General features: G+C 37.2%; 1 protein-coding gene across 5 annotated transcripts in view; it reads left to right on the top strand.

Moving 5' to 3' along the window:
* TIMMDC1 (translocase of inner mitochondrial membrane domain containing 1) overlaps positions 1-22,678 on the top strand; it is a 48,152-nt gene that overhangs the window by 3,032 nt on the left and 22,442 nt on the right. For 4 of the 5 annotated variants that reach the window (XM_068546692.1, XM_068546689.1, XM_068546691.1 and 1 more), the window contains 5 exons: positions 2,586-2,674; positions 3,108-3,175; positions 14,614-14,692; positions 17,953-18,063; positions 20,291-20,421. In XM_068546692.1, coding sequence (XP_068402793.1) covers positions 2,586-2,674; positions 3,108-3,175; positions 14,614-14,692; positions 17,953-18,063; positions 20,291-20,421 — 478 coding nt within the window. Of the gene's footprint in view, positions 1-2,585; positions 2,675-3,107; positions 3,176-14,613; positions 14,693-17,952; positions 18,064-20,290; positions 21,698-22,678 lie in introns of those variants that run through there. The other variant, XM_068546693.1, reaches the window with a different exon arrangement.

Here is a 22,678-nt window from a genome sequence, read left to right as displayed (position 1 = left end):
GTATTTGAGGGCACGCCAATTTAGCTGTTCCTTTTACACTTAGTCATCTAGTTAGGTGGTAGGGTTGAGAAGGTTTAGGAAACAAAGTCTGTACTTGACAACAATGGAAGTACTAATGCTAAAGTGCATACACAAGCCTCCTCAGACCACTTTTCTTATCTTCAGAACTGATCACCACTTGTTTTTTGAGGCTTTTTTTTTGAAATTGTATCAGACTTAGAAGTTGCAAAAGTAGTACCAGTGTCCCACAGTATCCAAGGGGGATTGGGATCCAAGGACTCCTGCGGATACCAAAACCTGAAAATGCTCAAGTCTTTTGTATAAAAAGGCACAGTACCATAGACCCCCCCATATTCATGATTCCACATCCTCAGGTTCCAAATCTGAGGATACAGAGGGCTGACTATACAAAGAATTCCTGTATACCTTTCAATCAGATTCTCCAAATGTTAAAATTTTACGACATTTGCTTTCTTATTCTCTCTCTGTATAAAGCATACTATTATATTGTCGTGAACTGCTTGGGAGTAAGTTATAGACACAATGAGTGCTTCAGCATGCATTTCCTAAAAACAAAGACATTTTCTTACATAACCACAATATTATTATGCAGAGCAAGACATTAACACTTACAGAGTACTGTTATCTTACCTATGGACTTTATGTAAATTTTGCTAGTTGTCCCACTAATATAATTTATTTTAAAAGTAAACAATTCATTAAAAAATTTTTTTTCTGGTCCGGGATCTAATACTGGATCAGGTGTTGCATTTGCCTGTCATGCCTCTCTAGTCAGTCTCCTTTAATCTGGAACAATTTTTCTGTTGTTCTTTGACTTTCATGACTTCGATATTTTTTAAGACCATGGTCCATTTATTTTATAGAATGTCCCTCAGCTTGGATGTTTGATGTTTTCTTGTGATTAGACTTCACTTACGTGTTTTTGCAGGAATACCCTAGAACTGATGTTGTATTCCTCAGTAAGTAAGGATAAGAAGCACAAGATATGTATTTGTCCCTCAACTGGTTATGCTTACTTTAGTCACTTGGTTAAGATGGTCCCTGCCAGGTTTATCCGCTGTAAAATTACTGTTTTTTTCTCTTTGTAATTAATAAGTGTCTTATGAATACTTATTAGCTACTTTGAGACTATGCCAGTATCCTATTTTTCATCAAATTTCTAGCCTCTAGTTTTAGTATTCAATGCTGATTTTTGCCTAAAGCAGTTATTACTGTGGTGGTTGCCAAATGGCCATTTTCTAATTCCATCATTCCATTTATATTTATTGGTTAGTATTCCGCTGTAAGGAAGAGCTTTCACTTTCCCTCTATTTATTTATTTGTCTATTTATAATTTATTTATTCAGTGTGGGCTCATGGATTCTTATTTTATTCTGTAGTTTCATAATCCATTATCATCATTTATTTTGATACTCAAATTGGCCTGGATTTGGACCATTGGAGCCCCTTAACGCTAGCTCCTGTGTCCTTTTGATATGTCCCCATTACTCTTTGAGCACGCCTTTACTTTCTAAAAGGCACAGCAGGGTGTTTCTGGTCCATCTTTTACTTTTTAAGCACCAGCCCTGGCATAAGCCCATTTCACCAAGGAGCTATAGTTTCTTTGAAAATGGTATTTAAAAACCAAGTTCTAGTGCTAGGTATGCTCACTGCTACTGAGGTATCATGGCTTCTAGGCTCTAGGCAGAGTTAGGAAATGTGTATGTGTATGTATGTGTGTGTGACTTATATACACATTCATGCACATTTCTATATCTATTTCTATATTTATCTACCCATTTATTAAAACCCATGAGTTCGCACTGATACACCTTTCAGAGAGGTTTTGACTTGCCCAATATCATATAGTAGTTAAGAGTACACTTAGGGATTCTGTCACATTCTTTAAAAATCTTGGCTTCACCCTCATGATATTATGCCAGACTTGCTTCATTGTGGTCTAGTGAAAATGAGTTGTGGAAACAGACAACCTAACTTCCAGTTCTGACTTTATTCCTTATTGGCTGAGAAAAACTTCCTCTCTATGTTTTAGTTAAAACTAAAACACCTGCTTGAAGAAAATGTAAAGATTAAATGAGGTCATATGTTAACAATTTTTACATAGAAAGTGGTCAGTAAAGATTAAGTTTTTTTTCCTTCCTTTCCTCCTTTCCTGCACATCTGTATTACTTTAATCCTTACCCTTTACAGTTTACTCTGTGCTGCTTCTTTATTTTGTGTTTTTCTTTTCCCCACAATTTCTTGAAAAAAAGTATGTCTAATACTGATTTTAGGTCTGTCATAGTGTTTGTTATATAGATTCTTAGTTGCTACTTAATTGATGGATTACTTGTTTGACACTGCATCTCTTAGTTCCTTTTACACCTCCTGATAGAATACGATGTACATGGCATTTTCACTTAAGTTTCAGTACTTAAAGAATGATATTTCTAGACATTTTCCTATTGTTTCTATGTGTTTAGGTCTCCCTACTTAATGCCTAGCTGACATTCCTCCACCACATTTTTAAAGTAGGGAAAGTGTCAAGGTGTCTCAGAACCTCACAGCCTCTTTATTAACTTTAGCAATCTGCACATCGTGCTGCCACACGAGGCTTCATCCGGTACGGCTGGCGCTGGAGTTGGAGAACGGCCATGTTTGTAACTATATTCAAGTAAGTTCTCTGAATTGTGATGAACGGTCTTGGGTATTCTTTTAGGAGCACATATTTTGAGCAGTGGAATTATAAAATTTGAACGCCCATATAAAAGTGATTCATGATACCTTTTTCTTAAGAACTGTTATCTATTTACCTAAAAGATTGGTTCAGTTGTACTTTTGTATGCATGGATGAAGGTCTGCCAGCTAATATCAAAATAGATACAGGGTTGCTAAGTCAGAGGAATTCTGCAGAACTCTTCTTTACGTTCTGTTGCTTATTGGCATATTAGCAATCTGAAACACACTGAAGGAGCCTAGACTAGCACCAGGGATTGACATAGTAGGCTCTTCTAAACTAATACGTATCACTTTAGTGAAAGTTACAGTCAAGAAGGTAAATGAGATATGCTTTAAATTATGTTTTCCTCCTCCTCCCTTCTTCTCAGTACAGTGAACACTGGTCTAAATGTGTACCGAAATAAAAATGCCCTAAGCCATTTTGTCATTGCAGGAGGTAAGACATTTTTGTTTTGTTCTACATTTTTCAATCTCAAATATGGTTTAGGAAATATGTAAGGACTTATAAGTCATGGCTACTGAATTCTTTGGTTGGCTTCTCATCACATCTCATTCAACATTCATGTAAAATGTATGGAAAACGTTGTGCTTGGTCCTTGGTGTACTTGTTGAACAAAACAGATAAGGTCTTTGCCTTCACTGAGTTTTATCATCTAATGTGGATGGGAAAAAACACGTTGCTAAGATAGAAAGTAACAAATAGGTGGGGCAGGGGGACCTAATGTGGACAGGGTGATCGAGAAGACCTTTCTTCTTTTTTTTTTTTTAAACATCTTTATTGGAATATAATTGCTTTACAATGGTGTGTTAGTTCTGCTGTATAACAAAATGAATCAGCTATACATATACATACATCCCCATATCTCCTCCCTCTTGCGTCTCCCTCCCACCCTCCCTATCCCACCCCTCTAGGTGGCCACAAAGCACCGAGCTGATCTCCCTGTGCTATGCAGCTGCTTCCCACTAGCTATCTATTTTACATTTGGTAGTGTATATATGTCCATGCCACTGTCTCACTTCATCCCAGCTTACCCTTCCCCTCCCAGTGTCCTCAAGTCCATTCTCTATGTCTGTGTCTTTATTCCTGTCCTGCCCCTAGGTTCTTCAGAACCTTTTTTTTTTTTTTAGATTCCATACATATGTGTTAGCATATGGTATTTGTTTTTCTCTTTCTGATTTACTTCACTCTGTATGACAGTCTCTGGGTCCATCCACCTCACTACAAATAACTCAATTTCGTTTCTTTTTATGGCTGAGTAATATTCCATTGTATATATGTGCCACATCTTCTTTATCCATTCATCTGTCGATGGACACTTAGGTTGCTTCCATGTCCTGGCTATTGTAAATAGAGCTGCAATGAACATTGTGGTATATGACTCTTTTTGAATTATGGTTTTCTCAGGGTGTATGCCCAGTAGTGGGATTGCTGGGTCGTATGGTTGTTCAATTTTCAGTTTTTTAAGGAACCTCCATACTATTCTCAATAGTAGCTGTATCAATTTACATTCCCACCAACAGTGCAAGAGGTTTCCCTTTTCTCCACACCCTCTCCAGCATTTATTGTTTGTAGATTTTTTGATGATGGCCATTCTGACCAGTGTGAGGTGATACCTCATTGTAGTTTTGATTTGCATTTCTCTAATGATTAGTGATGTTGAGCATCCTTTCATGTGTTTGTTGGCAATCTGTATATCTTCTTTGGAGAGATGTCTATTTAGGTCTCTGCCCATTTTTGGATTGGGTTGTTTGTTTTTTTGATATTGAGCTGCATGAGCTGCTTGTATATTTTGGAGATTAATCCTTTGTCCAATGATTCATTTGCAAATATTTTCTCCCATTCTGAGGGTTGTCTTTTCGTCTTGTTTTTGGTTTCCTTTGCTGTGCAAAAGCTTTTAAGTTTCATTAGGTCCTATTTGTTTATTTTTGTTTTTATTTCCATTTCTCTAGGAGGTAGGTCAAAAAGGATCTTGCTGTGATTTATGTCATGGAGTGTTCTGCCTATGTTTTTCCCAAAGAGTTTGATAGTGTCTGGCCTTACATTTAGGTCTTTAATCCATTTTGACTTTATTTTTGTGTATGGTGTTAGGGAGTGTTCTAATTTCATTCTTTTACATGTAGCTGTCCAGTTTCCCCAGCACCACTTATTGAAGAGGCTGTCTTTTCTCCATTGTATATTCTTGCCTCCTTTATCAAAGATAAGGTGACTCTATGTGTGTGAGTTTATCTCTGGGCTTTCTATCCTGTTCCATTGATCTATATTTCTGTTTTTGTGCCAGTACCATACTGGAGAAGACCTTTCTAAGGAGGTGACATTTAAGCTGATACCTGAAGAATAGGAAGGAACAAGGCTTGCAACGAAGAGTAGCCTAGGCAGGGAGAACGTCAAGGGTGAAGGCTCTAAGGTTTCTCAAATGCAGGATGATATGACTGGAACATAGTGAATAAGGGAAAGAATGGCTTGAGATGAGATTGGTAAGGTGAAGTAGAAAGGAGCCAGATTTTTCATGGTAAGAGATTGGATTTTATTTTAAAGCTCTCTGCCTCTGGTAGATAATGCCCTCTTTAAAATGAATGTTTCAAAAAAAAAAAAAGTGTTGAACATTTTCGTTACCTTTCCAGTACAAATCCAGTACATTTCCAGAAATGTAAATGAAGTTTACTGCATATACATGCAAACACTCACTAATTCATGTACGTTCTCTCACATACAAAAACATACATATACTGCACATAACAGTTTTTTACTTTTTATTTGGAAATAACTTCAAGCTTATGGAAAGTTGCAAAAATAAAATACAAGGAACACCATGAGCAATACCCTTTAGTACTGATATTAGTTATTAACATTTTTTTTTAACTCCACCCCCACCCCCCCACCCCCCGCACCCAGCTGCATGGCTTGCAGGATCTTAGTTCCCCAATCAGGGAATGAACCTGGATCCTCGGCAGTGAAAGCACAGAGTCCTAACCACTGGACCGCCAGGGAATTCCCAGTTATTGTTAACATTTTAGCCCATTTGCTTTATCACTTGTGCTCTCTTTTATTTTGGGTGCACTCTTTCTCTATGTATACACACACAGGCAAACGCACATATACGTAATTTGAGCTTAACGTTTTAATGAAAACATTTAAAAATATAAAACTAGAAATAAGCATTAATAGCATTGTAGCAGCTAGAACTTGCCCTGTTTTAACTTGTGAACATTTTTATATGGATATTCTGTAGGCTCAAGTGCCTATATCCGAACCAAACTCTTGTCTTTCTGCCCCTACTTGCAAATTTACTCCTGTTACATGTTCTCTGTCATCTGTTAAATTCCAAAACTGGAAATCAGTTAATGATGTGGTTCTGCCCTTTATTTCCCCTTTCCAGACTTCTAGTTCTATCAGTCTTTTTTTTTATAAAAAATTTATTTATTTTATTTATTTATTTTTGGCTGCATTGGGTCTACGTTGCTGTGCGCGGGCTTTCTCTAGTTGCAGTGAGCGGGCTTCATTGCAGTGGCTTCTCTTGTTGAGCGTGGGTTCTAGGTGTGTGGGCGTCTGTAGTTGTGGCACGTGTGCTCAATAGTTGTGGCTCGCAGGCTCTAGAGCACAGGCTCAGTAGTTGTGGCACACAGGCTTAGTTTCTCCCCGTCATGTGGGATCTTCCCAGACCAGGGATTGAACCTGTGTCCCCTGCATTGGCAGGCTGATTCTTAACCACTGTGCCACCAGGGAAGCCCTAGTTCTATCAGTCTTATTCCTTAGATATATATGGACTCTCTCACCTGCTCTTTGTTCCCATTGCTACTACAGGTCTTCCCTGTTTCTAATCTTGGTTTGCTTCACCTCTACTGTTATCTGACTTTTTTGAAATATGAATAAGATTTTAACAATTTTCTGATTCAGATTCTTCCATTGTTTCCCATCACTCTAGTGTCGATTCTTGACCTGACCTCCATGCACCACTCTTGCCCAAAACTTATAATCTACTTGGATTTCTCAAACCCAGCATATTCTTGCTTTACAAGAATTCTTGCTTGAATCCACCTTCCAACTCCCACAACTAATTTCATTCAGCTCTATACTTAACCTGTCTTTCAAGTTTCACTTCATCTGTCAGCTTCAGCTTCCCTAGAGGGTTCTCCTAGCTCACATTTTCCTATCTTAGGTACCTTTCCCCTGTGTTCTCACAGTTCACTGTAAACAGTTTTATCAAAGCATTTATAACACTATGTTGTAGCTGTTTACTTGTTTTGCTTCCCTACTAGACGACTTACTTGAATTCAGAGAAAGTGTTTGCCTTTTATTTCACAATTGTTTAACATATAGCAGGGTAGAATAAAGGTTTCTTGATTGAATGTAAATATTAGTAAAATAAAAATAGAAAAATATATCTGATACAATATATATTTTAATCTCAAACCAGCAACCAACATTAAAATTAACGGTATAGGGCTTCCCTGGTGGCGCAGTGGTTGAGAATCTGCCTGCCAATGCAGAGGACACGGGTTCGAGCCCTGGTCTGGGAAGATCCCACGTGCCGCAGAGCAACTAGGCCCGTGAGCCACAACTACTGAGCCTGCACGTCTGGAGCCTGTGCTCCGCAACAAGAGAGGCCACGATAGTGAGAGGCCCTCGCACCGCGATGAAGAGTGGTCCCCACTTGCCACAACTAGAGAAAGCCCTCGCACAGAAACGAAGACCCAACACAGCCAAAAATAAATAAATTAATTAATTAATTTTTAAAAAATTAATGGTATAACACTAATTTATCCTGAAGTCAGACTCAGGTAAGGATGTCTTCCCTCACCAGTATTATTTGGCATTGGTCTGGACATTCATAAAAGTATATTCAACATCTAGAATGCCTCAGTAAGGAGGTTGGCAAATCCTCTCCCTCAAAAGTAATAATAAAACTGGACAAAATTATCAAAAGCAACCATTTAAAGATTCTGAGAATTGACCAGAGGCACACAACAAATTGAGAAGCATTTATTCAAGAATTTCTACTGAATCTCAGGACAGTGGGAGTAGTCTGTAGTGTTTCAGCTTGGGGCTGGTTCCACCTCCTAACACCCAGCTCCATGATGTAGAAGTTCCACCAGGGCAGGGCAGGGCAGGCTGGGAGGAACAACACTTCTGCTGTTTGAGGTGACTGACTTGATATGGAGCAGAGCACAGAAAATTCCATGCCTAAGGGTGTTGCTGAAAACAATAGCAAACAGTTAAGGAAGGACAGTATCACACAGCTAACCTGAGGCTTTGATGTTGTTTGGGGCAAGCAATAGACTGGCAGATGAGGCAGAATCTTACCAGGGATGTCCAGGGAACAAGAAAGCCAAAGAGGACTTCAGTAAGATCTTACTAATCCCCAGAACTCCAGAAAGTTACCTGTATGTGTAAGCACACTCAGGAGAGACTGGTAAGGGCCTAGCAAACTACTTATCTTTGGTTAATTGTGAGGCCTCATGAACACAGAAAGTAAAATCCAGAAAGGATTTATAAACTGCCTAAACCTTGAGTGCATTCTTCAAGCCACAGACAGATCCACTGGCAAAAGGTAGCAGCCTTACTGGCTTAAGATGTGTAATCACAACCTCTGACAAATCATTGACTGACTACCAAGCTGGTATGATTCCTAGGAAGCCAAACATAAAAATAAAAACTGAGTAGAGACTTCTGTGGCTGCACTCTACAAAAACAACAACAACAAAAAACAAAGACTCCACAGAATTGGTACAGGCAAATCACTACCTAAGCAAAGAACCACAGCCATGCCCCTGGGTAGGGAGATGTTCCAACTCCAGTGTTGCTATAATTTATTACCTAAAATGCCTGGTTTTCAAAAACAACAAAAATGTCACACACACACACACACACACAAAATGTCACACAATATACAAAAAGAGGAGACTTAAAAAGAAGCAGTCATTGGGTATGTCTCTGACAGAGGCCATCTATTGGACATAGCAGACAAAAGACTTCAAGCCATTTTAAAAGAATTAAAAGTGTGATGACAATTACTCACCTAGAAAATATCAATAAAGATAGAAATTATTTAAAAAAGAATCAAATGAATATTCTGGAGTTGATAAATACAATAATGGAAATTAAAAATTCACTGGAGAGGAGGTGCTCAACAGCTGATTTGAGAGAGCATAAGAGAATCAGTGATCTTGAAGATAGATCAATATAGATTATCTTTTATCAAGGACAGAATTTTTTTAAATGAAGACAAATGAACAGAGCCTCAGAGATCTATGGGACACAATCAAGAATACTAACACATGGATAATGGAGAGGAAAGAAAGAAAAGGGAAGAAAAAGTATTTTAGGAAATTATGGCCACAGACTTCCCAAGTTTGATGAAAAACATTAATCTATACATCCAAGAATCTCAACAAACTCCAAGAAGAATAAACATGAACAGATTCACACTTAGACATATAGTAGTTACACTGTTGAAAGATAGAGAAAAATCATGAAAGCAACAAGAAAAAAACAACTCATACTGGAATACCCAATAAAATTAACAGCTGACTTCTCATCAGAACAGTGGAAGCCAGAAGGCAGTAGAATGACTAAGTGCTGAAAGGAATAAACTGTCAATCAGTAATTCTATATCTAGCAAACCATCCTACAAAATTAAAGGCAAAAGACGTTGGCAAATGAACGAAGAGAATTCATTGCTAGCAGACCCGCCTTACAAAAACATTAAAGGAAGTTCTTCAGGCTGAAAGGAAGTGATATCATATGGTAACTTGATTCTACATGAAGAGCATTGATAAAGATATAAGTAATTCTTGAAGGCAGTATAAATACATATTTTCTTCTCTTAACTGATCTAAAGTTACATAATAATAAAATTGAAGTGTTGGACATATAACATTTAAAGCTATGTGTTATGTTAATAGCACAAAAGAGGAGGAAGGAATGGACTTATATTGGAGCAATGAAATGACACCAAATAGTTACTTGGCTCCACAGGAAGAAATGAAAATTACTAGAAATGGTAAATACATAGGTTAATCTGAAAGAGTTTGTGAATCTGTTATTTCCACTTTCTTTTCTTAACTGTTTTTATTATTATTTTACACAACCATTTAACCCTATTAAAATACATATGGTTGTGTAAAATAATAACATTGTATTGTTTTTAAACATATATGCATAACATAAATGACAATAATAGCACAAAGAAGGGAGAGGAGTGGAGCTGTATTAGAACAACGACAATAATAGCACAAAGAAGGGAGAGGAGTGGAGCTGTATTAGAACAATGTTTCTACATTTTACTGGAATTAGTACTGATCTGAAGTAGACTGTGATAAGATGCATAGTATAATCCCTAAGGCAAATAATAAGATAGTAACTTTAAAAAATAGTAACAAGGTCAAAAAGGAGTTAGATAATATAGAAAACAAATAGCAAAATGGCAGATCTAAATCTAACCATATCAATAAAAACATTAAAACATGAATGGATTAAACATTCCAATCAGTAGGGATTGTCCAACTGTATTTTAAAAAGGATCCAACTATATGCTGTCTACAAGAGACATATTTTAGGTTTAAAGGAACAAATTAGTTGAACATAAAAAGATGGACAAAGATATACTGTGCAAACAGTAAGAAAAAGAGCTTGCGTGACTATACTAGTATCAGGCAAAATAGACTTTAAGACAAAAGTGCTAGAAGACAAAGAAGGACATTTTATAATGTTAAAAGGGACAATCCACCAAGAAGATACAACATTTAGAAACATACGCATCTAACAACAGAGCTCCAAAATACATGAAGCGAACACTTTGAATTGAGAGGAGAAATAGACAACTCAGTCAGTTGCTGGAGACTTTTACAGTAGCTGGAGACTTTAATACTCCACTTTTAATAATGGATAGAACAACTAGAGGGAAAATCAACAAGGATATAGAAGACTTGAACACTTATCAATCTACATGACACAGTAACATCTCTAGAACACTCTACCCAGCAATAGCAAGATTTTCATTCTTTTCAAGTGCACAGGGGACATTCTCTAAGCTAGACCATATGCAAGGCTATAAAACAAGTCTCAATAAAAAGGATTGAAATCTCACAAAGTATGTTCTCTGTCCTCAATGGAATTAAACTAAAAAGAAATTGGGGGAAAATCACAAATATTTGGAAATTAAACAACACATTCATAAGTAAACCAAGGAGTAATCACAAGGTAAATTTAAAATATTTTGAGCTGGATGAAAATGAAAGCACATTATATTAAAATTTATGAGGTGCAGGGACTTCCCTGGTGGTCCAGTGGTTAAGACTCCGCACATCCAATGCAGGGGGTGCAGGTTCGATCCCTGGTCAGGGAACTAAGATCTCGCATGCCACAGTGCGGAAAAAAAAAAAAGAAAAAATTATGAAGTGTAGTCAAATTAAAATAAGAAAGATCTCATATGAATAATCTAAGCTTCCACCTTTAAAAACTGGAAAATGAAGAGCAAAATAAACCTAAAGTAAGCAGGCAGAAGGAAATAATAGAATTAGAATGACACTCAATGAAATCAAGAGAAAAATCAATGAAACCAGAAGTTGGTTCTTTGAAAAGAGCAACAAAATAGACAATCCTTTAGCAAGACTGACCAAGGGGGAAAAAAAAGATACAAATTACCAAAATTTGCTCAAGAAGAAATAGAAAATCCCTATAGCCCTATAACAAATTGATAAACTAAATATTTAATTAAAATCTTTTCACAAAGTCCAGGACCAGATGGCTTCCCTGGCTATTAATATTTTCCTAATACCAAAGCCAGATGAAGATAGACAACTAAACTACAGATCACTATCCCTCAAGAGTATATACACAAAAATCCTTAACAAAATATTAGTAACCAAATCCAGCAACGAATAAGGATTATAACCATGACCAAGTGGAACTTATTTAAGGAATTAAAGTTTAGTTTGAAAACGCATTTGACAAAAGTCCAACATTCATGATAAAAACAAACTAGGATTAAAAGGGACCTTCTTTAACTTGATAAAGATTATCTATGAACAACAGCTAACATCATATTTAATGGTGAAAGACTGAATGATTTCCTTAAGATTGAGAACAAGACAAGTAGATGAATACACTTGTATTTAGCATTATACTGGAGACTTTAGCCAGTGCATTCAGGCAAGAAAAAGAAAGAAAAAAATCCAGATTGAAAAAGACTGTTCACAGAAATATGGTCCTGTGTAACAAAGAGTGTGACTCCATTTTTTATGTTTGGCTTCTGGCAGCTTCTAAACCCCACCACTTGTCCTCCACCACCCCCCTTTTTTAATAAATTTATTTATTTATTTACTTATTTATTTTTGGCTGCGTTGAGTCTTCATTGCTGCACGCGGGCCTTCTCTAGTTGCGGCAAGCAGGGGCTACTCTTCATTGCAGTGCGTGGACTTCTCATTGTGGCTTCTCTTTTGTGGAGCACGGGCTCTAGGCATCTGGGGTCAGTAGTTGTGGCTCACGGGCTCCAGAGTGCAGGCTCAGTAGTTGTGGCGCACAGGTTTAGTTGCTCCGAGGCATGTAGGATCTTCCCAGACCAGAGCTCGAAACTGTGTCCCCTGCATTGGCAGGCAGATTCTCAGCCACTGCACCACGAGGGAAGCCCCTGACCCCCTTTTTAATGAACAGTTTTTTAGAGCAGTTTAGGTTCACAGCAAAATTGGGCAGAAGATAAAAGATTTGCCATATACTTCCTCCCTGCTGCATACACATAGTCTCTCCGGCTATTAACATCCCAGTACATTTGTTACAATTGAAGAACCTAAATTGATACATTATCACCCAAAGTCCTCTTTACCTTAGGGTTCACACTTGGTGTTTTACATTCTATAGGTTTGGGGAAATATATAATGACATATGTCCACCATTATGGTATCATAAAAAGTATTTTCCCCCCTAAAAATCTGTGCTCTGCCTGTTGATCCCCATGCTCCACCCTCAACCCCTGGCAACCATTGATCTTTTTAACTATCTCCATAGTTTTGCCTTTTCCAAAATGTTGTATAGTTGGAATCATACAATATGTAGCTTTTTCGGATTGGCTTCTTTTACTTAATAATATGCATTTAAGATTCCTCCATGTCTTTTCATGAGTTGATAGCTCATTTCTATTTAGCGCTGAATAATGTTCTTTTTCTGGATGTACCACAGTTTATTTTTCCATCACCTGTTGAGGACATCTTGGTTGCTTCCATGTTTTGATGATTATGAACACAGTTGCTATAAACACCTGTGTGCAGGTATTTGTAGACAAAAGTTTTCAACTCTTATGTCATTGCTGGATGGTATAGTAAGAGTATGTTAGTTTCATAAGAAACTACCGGTCTTCCAAAGTAACATTACCATTCTGCATTCCCACCAGGAATGAATGCAAGTGTCTATTGCTTCATATCCTCACCAGCATTTGATGTTGTCAGTGTTCCAGAGTTTGGCTATTCTAATAGGTTTTTTTTTTTTTTTTTTTTTTAAACTTATTGCCTCACTTTTTTTTTTTTTTAACTTTTGGGTTTATCTATTTATTTATTTTATGGCTGTGTTGGGTCTTCGCTTCTGTGCGAGGGCTTTCTCCAGTTGCGGCAAGTGGGGGCCACTCCTCATCGCGGTGCGCGGGCCTCTCACTATCGCGGCCTCTCCTGCTGCGGAGCACAGGCTCCAGACGCGCAGGCTCAGCAATTGTGGCTCACGGGCCCAGCCGCTCCGCGGCATGCGGGATCCTCCCAGACCAGGGCTCGAACCCGTGTCCCCTGCATCGGCAGGCAGATTCTCAACCACTGCGCCACCAGGGAAGCCCCCTAATAGGTTTTTAAAAAATATTTTGTTTGGATAAGAAGCCTAGAAAAAAAGACCAGATTTTTGCTGTCTCTGGATAATGGAATTAAAGGTGATTTTTGTTCTTGTTAATTTAAAAATTTAGAAAAGACGGGGACTTCCCTGGCGGTCCAGCAGTTAAGACTCCGCACTTCCAATGTAGGGGGCGTGGGTTTTGATCCCTGGTCGGGGAACTATGATCCCACATGCTGTGCAGCACAGCCAAAATATTAAAAAAAAAAAAAAAAAAAGTTAAAGAATTGGATAACTGGGTATGCTGGATGCTCTAAACGCATAGTCTATAAAATAATAATAGGGTATTACAAACAACTTCATATCATCATTTGAAATTTTTTTTTTAATTTAGAAAAGTTAAAACAATGAATATGTAGTACTTAAATAAGAATTATAAACCTCAAATGTTAATTTTAAAATTGTTACCACCTGAAGTGTCATTCGTTGTGTTGTACGTAGTGAAAGAGGAAAATGAATGGACATCTTGGGTGTACAGTCGTACAGTCTTAGTGGGAAGGAAAGAGGACCTATGCCCCGGCCACCAGGTGGCGTTGTAGGCCAACTGCCCACTTGCAGGCCTGCTTGAGAGGTGTAGCGTAGCAGTACAGAAAGGTGAGGCTGGGGGAGGACATGAACTGCAGGGGCTAGTGAAGGTTTTGTTATTTATTTGGGGAAAACTTTCCTTAAAGAAGGAAGAAATGAAAGAGGTGAAAGTGAAGAAATAACAGATTTTTAAGGCGAGGTTGGCAAAAATGAAGCAGAATGAGAAGAGGCTGGGTCCATAGAACCGACTGAGCAATTCTGTTTGTAAAAAGAACGTTTCTTCATTTGAACCTGCAGAGTGGATGAGAAGCTGGCTGTATTGGCATTTTAGATTCAGGAAATCTAGGTTGTGGTGGTATATTTATGTTGGGTTCAAAAAGCTTACTTGGAGATTTATGTCCTTCTTATGGAGGAACATTTTTAAATGGAACTCTGGTGTTTAAAGATGATTTAATATTGCCCCTTGTTTGTTTCTTTTAAAATAGCTATCACTGGAAGTCTTTTTAGAATAAACTTAGGCCTGCATGGCTTGGTAGCTGGTGGCATAATTGGAGCCTTGCTGGGGTAAGTGTTAACATGGTTTGATTCTAAATTAGTATAATTTCATTAATGCCTTCTCTGTTAAAAATTGCAATCATTTCTAAAGAACAAATTTAATACTTAGAGCCTATAAAAGGTCTCTAGTCTTGTATTAGCAGTAGCTTTGACTGTCCAATTCTGATTGTACCCCAGTTGTTAATTTTACTTCTAGTTTTCACTGGATAAAAACTGTTTAAATATCTCTAACACCTGAAACTATTTGAGGTTTGAGCAAAGGTACTTATAAGCAGCAGGAAAAAGGAATAAGAAACAGTTAACAAGCACATTCTATAAAAAAATTTGGGGTTAGGTTTTGTTTGTTTAGTTTAATAAACTTTAAGAATTTTCTTCTCCAACTTTTTACTTTGAAACATTTCAAACCTGTAGAAAACTTGAGTGAATTGAACACTGAACACCCATATAACTCATATAATCCTTTACTTAGATTCACCAGTTGTTAACATTTTTCCATATTTGTTTTCTACCTCTCTGTGTACATGTGGGACATGTGTATATTTCCTTTTCTATTTTTTTTTCTTTTGGTTAAACCATTTGAAGTATTTTAGACCTCATAATTCTTCAGCCCTAAATACATCAGCATGTATTTCCCAGGATGAAGAACATTCTCCAATGATATCACAATACGATTATCACAATAAATAATTTAGCATTGATTGATTGAATACTGTTTAAGATAGGGTCCATATTCAGAATTCCTCAGTTATTACAATAATGCCATATATATATACTTTTTTTTTTGATTTTTAAAATATATATAATTTTTTTAAATCCAGGATCTAATTGTTACATTTCGTTGTTATGTCTCTTTAGATTCCTTTAAGCTAAAACAGTTCCACTGCCTTTTTTTCGCCCAGAATATGTCTCAATTTTGTTTATCCCCTCATGATTAGATTTAGGTTTAATGTTTTCACCAAGAATACAACATAGGTGAGGTTGTTTCCTTCTCAGTGTATCACATCAAGAGACATATTATGTCACCCATTGTAAGTGATGTTAACTTGGTGTATTAGTTTTCTGTTGCTGTGTAACAAATCACTACAAACTCAGAAGCTTCAGACACCACGCATTTATTATATGGGGTTGGTCAAAAAGTTTGTTTGGGTTTTTCCATAATATCTTACAGAAAAATGCAAATGAACTTTTTGGCCAACCCAATATCACTTTTCTGTAGGTCAGAAGTCTGGGTAGGCTCAGATGGGTTCTCTGCTTAGTATTCAGAAGGCCAAAATCAAAGTGTTGGCCAGGCAGGTTCTTACCTGAAGGCTCTGTGGGAAGAATTTGTTTCTATAAAATTCAGGTTGTTGACAGAACCCTGTGGCTGTAGGCCTGAAGTCCCCGTTTCCTGGCTGGCTGGCTGGCTGGCACCACCTTGTTCCTAGAGACATCCACATTCCTTCTCACGTGCCCCCTCCATGTTCAAACCAGCAACCAGCATGTGGAATCCTTCTCATACTTTTAATCTCTCTGACTTCCATTCTGCCACCAACTGGAAAAAACTCTCTCCTTGCAAAGGGTTCACCCAGATAATCTCTTTTTTGATTAACTCAAATTCAACTGATCAGTAACCTTAAGCACATCTGTAAAATCCATTTTGCCATGTAACAATTTAATCATGGGCATAATATTTCATCATATATTCATAGTTGAGAAATTAGGGCAGGAAATTTTGGGGGGCTATTTTAGAATTCTGCCTACCACATTTGGTATCTACTAAATTTCTCCACTGCAAAGGTATCTTTTTCCCATTGTGCTTAATAAGGAATCTGTGGGGTGAGACTGTGTAAATAGCCCGTTCTCCAGATGTCTTTCTTCTAGTGGTTTCAGTGATCCATTGATGATCCCTAATGTAATCAGTTATTGTAAAAGTTGCGAAGTGTTGATTTGCTAGTTCTGTCATTTCTTCTGTTTTTATTAGTTGGCATTTATCTGAATAGAAGAGTTCTTTCTCCCTTACCCTCCCTTTTTCTACCCCACTTTGGGGAGGAAACACTGTAACTTTATGGATTCTTTTTTTTTTAATTAAAAAATTGTTTTAAAATTCAACATATTATAATCTATTGCTGATGTTTTTGTTGTATTGTTAATATACCAGCTTGGTTTGAAGGGAAAAATTGCTGAAATTAGCCGCAAAAATATTTTTTTATTGAGGTAAAAACACATAACATAAAAATTACCATCTTAACCCCTTTTAAGTGTACAGTTCAGTAATGTTAACTATATCCACATTGTTGTGCAACAGATCTCTAGAACTTTTTCGCCTTGCAAAACTGAAACTCTGTACCCATTAAACACTAATTCTCCCTTCTCCCACCCCACAGCCTCTGGCAACCACCTTTGTGCTTTCTGTTTCTGTGATTTTGACTACTCTAGGTGCTTCTTATTAGTGGAATCATATTATATTTGTCCTTTTGTAACTGGCCTGTTTCGCTTAGCATAATGTCCTCAAGGTTTATCCATGTTGCAGCATGTGACAGGATCTTCCTTTTTAGGACTGCATAATATTCCATTGTATATACAGTACCACATTTTCTTTATCCATTCATCATCAATGAACATTTCCACCTAGCAAAAATAATTTCTAAAATGTGGTTACAACTTAAGTTGTAACCAGAAGGAATTTAAGTTGTGTCAGAGTCAAAAACTTCTCTTTGAAAACATGAACCAAACCCTCTTCATTACTGTAATAATTATTATCTAAATCAGTTTCTCAATGGATAACTGTTGGCATTCTGGGCGAGACAGTTGTGCCAGACTCTTGAATTTTAGGATGTTTTGGCGGCTTCAGCCCCAAAAGCCAGTAGCATCCTTCCCTCAATATCCTCCACATTTCTTGTCCCTTAAGGGGCTCTGGCACCATTCCTGGTATTAATTTCATTTCTGAGAAACCTTCAGTATAAAGCTATTTACTAGAACTTGTCATAAATATATTTTTTCCCGGTTTATTTATCATTCATGATAAAAATCAGAGCCAATTTATAGACCTGTTGTTTTTATACCAGTTAAATTTAGGAAGTTGCAATGATTGTTTTTCCTGTTGTTCAGACCAGGAAGGAAATTATCTTAATATTTTTTTATTTGACAAGGACACTTTAATTATCAAATGTTCCTGTACCTGTCAGTGACCAAGTGGCTCGTTTGGTGCTGCTCACACCTTAGCAGAGACACTCATATTTTGCGTGGTTAACAGCTCTTTCTCCTAAGCATTCCCTCTGCCTCCCCCTCAGCACTCCTATAGGAAGCCTGTTGATGGCACTTCAGAAGTACTGTGGTGAGACAGTTCAGGAGAGAAAACAGAAGGATCGAAAAGCACTCCAGGAGCTGAAACTGGAAGAGCGGTAAGGAGCATGTTAAGACTGGGGTGTCTGGCTTTCCTATCCGTGGACAGTGGTGCCCTCTGAAATAAGTACTCTAAATTGCCGCTCAGTTCAAAGAGTCTGTTTACTGAGTCCTTCACCTGGCACCTTACCTGGTCTTTTAATCCTTTTTAATTAAGGAGAATGGAAAACTGAAAGACACTAATTGAGAATCTTTCCTTAGATACATTTTTTTTTTAAGTTAAAATGTTGTAAATCTCATTTGGTTGCATATTTTTTCTTTTCCTATGTTTTTCACTGCATAGGAAATTACCTAAAGGAAATAAACAGCAATGAGTGAGCTTTACTTGGCTTTATTTAAAAGATGATATCCTTGTTTACACATACGTCTATGAACAATACTGAGCAGGTTAGGCCTCCACATTCAAAGATTCTACTTCTTGCTGTGGACGCAATAGGCGTTAGGTAGATATAGTGGCTGTTCATGGACTAGATGCCACTGAGAACGATACAGACTGTCACCTGTTTATCTAGTCACTCCTTGGGGTCCAGCAATAACAGACTAAATGCTAATTCTTTTTAAGATCATCATAATAGGCTGCCATCTAGCACTTTGGTACAAATGATTCTCATGGTTCTGCTTCCTGGCCACTAAGATGACATCTGCTGCTGCTACTTTGGTAGTTTGGTAGATAAGCAGTCTTCTTTTTCCCATGGTTTTATTTGAAACTTCCATTTGTGCTACACACACACACACACACAGACACACACACGTAAATTCTTAATATCTGTAGATCTGTTGTCCAAGGACAGGTGCTATAGGAGAAAAAGCATTGATTTTAGAGCCAATGAAACCTTGAAAACAAACCTTAAATCCCAGCTAGACTATTGATTAATTCTGTGACCGTAGATGTTTTCCTTAACTTCAAGCACTCAGTTTTCTCAGCTGTTCTAAGGGCAGAATCACACCACAGTGTTCAACATACGTTTGTTTTGTTCGGTCTTCTTCTCCATAGTAAGAAGGTGAGTGAGATATGCAGCTCTCTAGGTTCTAGGATAAAGTACTTAAAATTCTGAATGCCAACATAAAATTTGATATTATGGAGAGTTAAAAGCATGAAAGTATTAGCTTATTTCTAGCCCTTTAGGTGTCCTAAGAGACTTCTTTTTTAAAAAGGAATCTTTGAGAAAGGAGTTGGAAAAGTAAGGAAAATATCTGGTTATTTGAATCTGATATAGGAAGTTATAGAAGAATTAACATTTGGAAAAATATGAACAAATAATAATTGTATTCCAATCAGAAAAAAAAGAAACCAGAAAAAAAAAAGTAGAGAAGTTGGCCAGTTATTTAGAGATGGAAAACCTCAAGAATGGGTAAAAACAACAACTGGAAAGGAAATAGTGTCAGAAGTGTATAGGTTATTTATATATATATACATATATATATAATATATATGTGGTATTTCTGAGGACAGTTAATAAATAGTTAAGAACCTTTTATATGTCTGCTTCTTTGCTTGAAAATAACTACAGTATAGAGAAATCAACAAAGTGAGAATCTAGAAAATTGACATAGTGAGCAGAAAATACAGAACATTGGCTGTATTTTCCATAGAGCTATGAAAGAAGATATGGTCAAATCTGGTTATGAAGAGTTGAGAAGAAAGTCATAGGTGACCCTGATAATCACTTAAAGAAAGGAAGACACCAATAGTTGACTTGGAGAAAGAACTGATCTGTTATTTGGAAATTAGATTTTTTAACTCCTAGTAAATATACGTCTGTAGTGTTGCCCTATGTGACTTTTCCGTACTGAGATTACCAATGTTATAAGCTTTGTGCATGTCCCACAAGGTCTGTCAACAGAGAGTTTAACAGAGTGGCAGGGGGTTTCACATCCCCCCTGGGCCCTGAGGGCAAGAGGACAGATTGGTTTCGAGGCTCACACCTTAGCTCAGGGTGCTTCAGCAACTGCATGTCACCCCTTCGAGAACTCTGGAATATCTTAAGGATCAGAGCTACTGCCCTGGCAATGTCCACGTTGGTAATGTGAGACTCCTGGCTGGCTTGTAAGTGGAACAGGTTAGGAGAGAGAAGAAAGTCATTGTATTTGAAGTGCAAGGAGCAATGTTTGCTCACAAGTTGTAAGGGAGTATAAGACAAACACTATCTTTCTAAAAAAAATTCTCTCTAAAAACCAAAGAAATAGAGCAGTACTTGATATATGCTTCTTGTTCTTTGATTACAGGAAAACCAGACTACACTTTACTGAGCTCCTCCCTGAAGAAATTGAAAGTAATTTACAGAAAAATCGATCCAAGGACGATGCTAAGAAAATTGAAGCACTGCTAAATCTTCCTAGAAACCCTTCGTCAGCAGGTAAACAAAACAAAGACTGAACATGCTCTGGACTTAAAACTCATTGGAGAGTTGAAAGGAGCTGTGTCGCCATGTCCATTGAATGCCAGTTGATTGGACTGCTGACAGATGTAAGCACTGGCATCTGTAGTGGCAGTGACTTGCTCTTACTTTATTTTTTAACCAAGAATTGGGATATTGTACTCTTACTTTACTCATCCTTAAATTTAAGTACATACTTGTATCTACATTGATCTATATATTTGACATTATATCTATATTGATTGATCAATATAGATTTCTTTTCCCTGGATTATACAATAGTAAATTAAGATTTCCCAAAAGATTAAAGTTGAATTGTACAGGTTGTAAATTTATTCTTGTAGCCCTTTAAAAGAGTACTGCAGGGATCACTAGGAGAAGGAGAGGAAGGAACCAGGTAAGGCAGATGGTCTGTGAAACCCTTGTGCCCTCGAGTCCTAGAAACAGTAAGGACCTAAATGTGTAGTCGTGTTTGGTTCTGTCTTAATAAAAATCAAAGATGGTTCCTGTGCCATTTAAAATAATATAAAACTTAACAAAAAGGAAGTAGATAAGCATTATTAAAGAAACAACCCGACCTTGTTTCCTCTCTCAGTAATGCTGACAAAGTATCTCTGCTGTAGTATACAAGAGTTACTCAGAACAGATACACTGTCTCTACGCTCCAGGAGCTTGCTGCCTGAGAAGGAAGCCGCCCTGCAGATTATAACTTTTACTAAATGAGAGGTGAGAATGACTGAATTGAGTGTACTGAGAGAAAAAAACTGCTAGTGCTTTGTTTTGGGGTTAGACCTCTTGGTTCCTACTATGAAAATACTGTTGTTCACGTGAGCAGGGTTTGTGAAGCAGCCTAGAGTAGGGGCTAAAGCCGTGGGCTCTGGAGGCAGAACAACTGGCTTGGAATCTCAGCCCTGGAGCTTCGCAGCCATGTGACCTGCAGCCAAGCCATTTTACTTTAAGTCTCAAGTTTTCTCATCTGTCATATGAAACAGTATCCACTTCAGAATGAGTATTAAATGAAACGATGTTTGTAAAACATAGCACAATGCTGCGGCACACAGGGCATTATCTAACAACAGGTATTAGCAGTTAAAAGGATACGCACCAGCACATTTTCACCATGATTTACATATTATTGCCACACTCCCAAAAGCATGTTTTTCTTAATTATCCAATTCATAAATTGCTGACAAATTGGCACTTAGTCAATCTGTTTATTGTTTTATTCACAACCACATTGAGATTAAATCCTTCAACTTATAAAATTATATGGTTGGTTTTAAAATAATTTTATTCATATCACAAAAATATCAGAATAATAAAAGTAAAAAATACTACTCCTTGAAAAAATAGTAGTAACACATTTATTAAATGTAATAAGCAATAATTTACTATAATTTATTTAAAGTACAAGTAAGCTGTCTCTTAGGTTTGTACTGTTTTGTGGTTACTTCTAGAGGTCTCCTTTTGATCATGTCCAAGCATTATGAATCTTAACTAAATGTGGCAATTCCTGGTGTGGTTTTTTTTTTGGTTGCTGTTTGTTTGTTTAAATTCTTGTAATTTTGTTCTATGAGCAACCATTTAAAAGTGTACCTCTGTTCCTTAGACTATATAGAGTAATCTAGCCCCTTTACAGCTACCAAAATTAAACATTTTAAATCCAGCCCCATTTGAGAAACTTGGTCAACTTGCTGTGCAACTCCAGATTTTCAAATGAGAATGTCTGATTGCCCCAGGTTAAGTCACATCCACTCCTGGTCCAATGAGCATGGAAGGCAATTTCAGAGAAAGAGTAGTCATGAGTTAAGTAATGTAGGAACAGCAGTTGGCCACTTCTTTCTTTTCAATTCTCTGCTGATGTCAGAGGGATCCAGAAATACCATGGAGGAAAAGCCACGTTAGGGATCTAAGGAAGCCCTATGGAGTGCTATTTTCATTACTTCAATCAATTTCTGCTAAAGACAGCTTACTCTTTAGTACATACACAATAAAACCTATCTCATTTTAAATGAGAACCTTCTCATAAAGATTTTACAAATGAGATTAAACTAGCATAAAGCCATTTAAGGAGAGTATCAGTCCAATGTGAACTAAACAAATTATCACTCTCCAACCTTACTATTGCTTTGAGGTGTAAGTAAGTCCCCTACATACCAACATTCAAGTTGTGAACTGTTTTTTTTTTAATTTAACTAAAAATAAATTTTAATTCCTTTATATGTCTTTGAAGTAA

This window comes from Eschrichtius robustus, chromosome 6, assembly GCF_028021215.1.
Source record: "Eschrichtius robustus isolate mEscRob2 chromosome 6, mEscRob2.pri, whole genome shotgun sequence".
Classification (NCBI taxonomy): domain Eukaryota; kingdom Metazoa; phylum Chordata; class Mammalia; order Artiodactyla; family Eschrichtiidae; genus Eschrichtius; species Eschrichtius robustus.
This window is presented reverse-complemented; position numbering and strand designations above follow the sequence as displayed.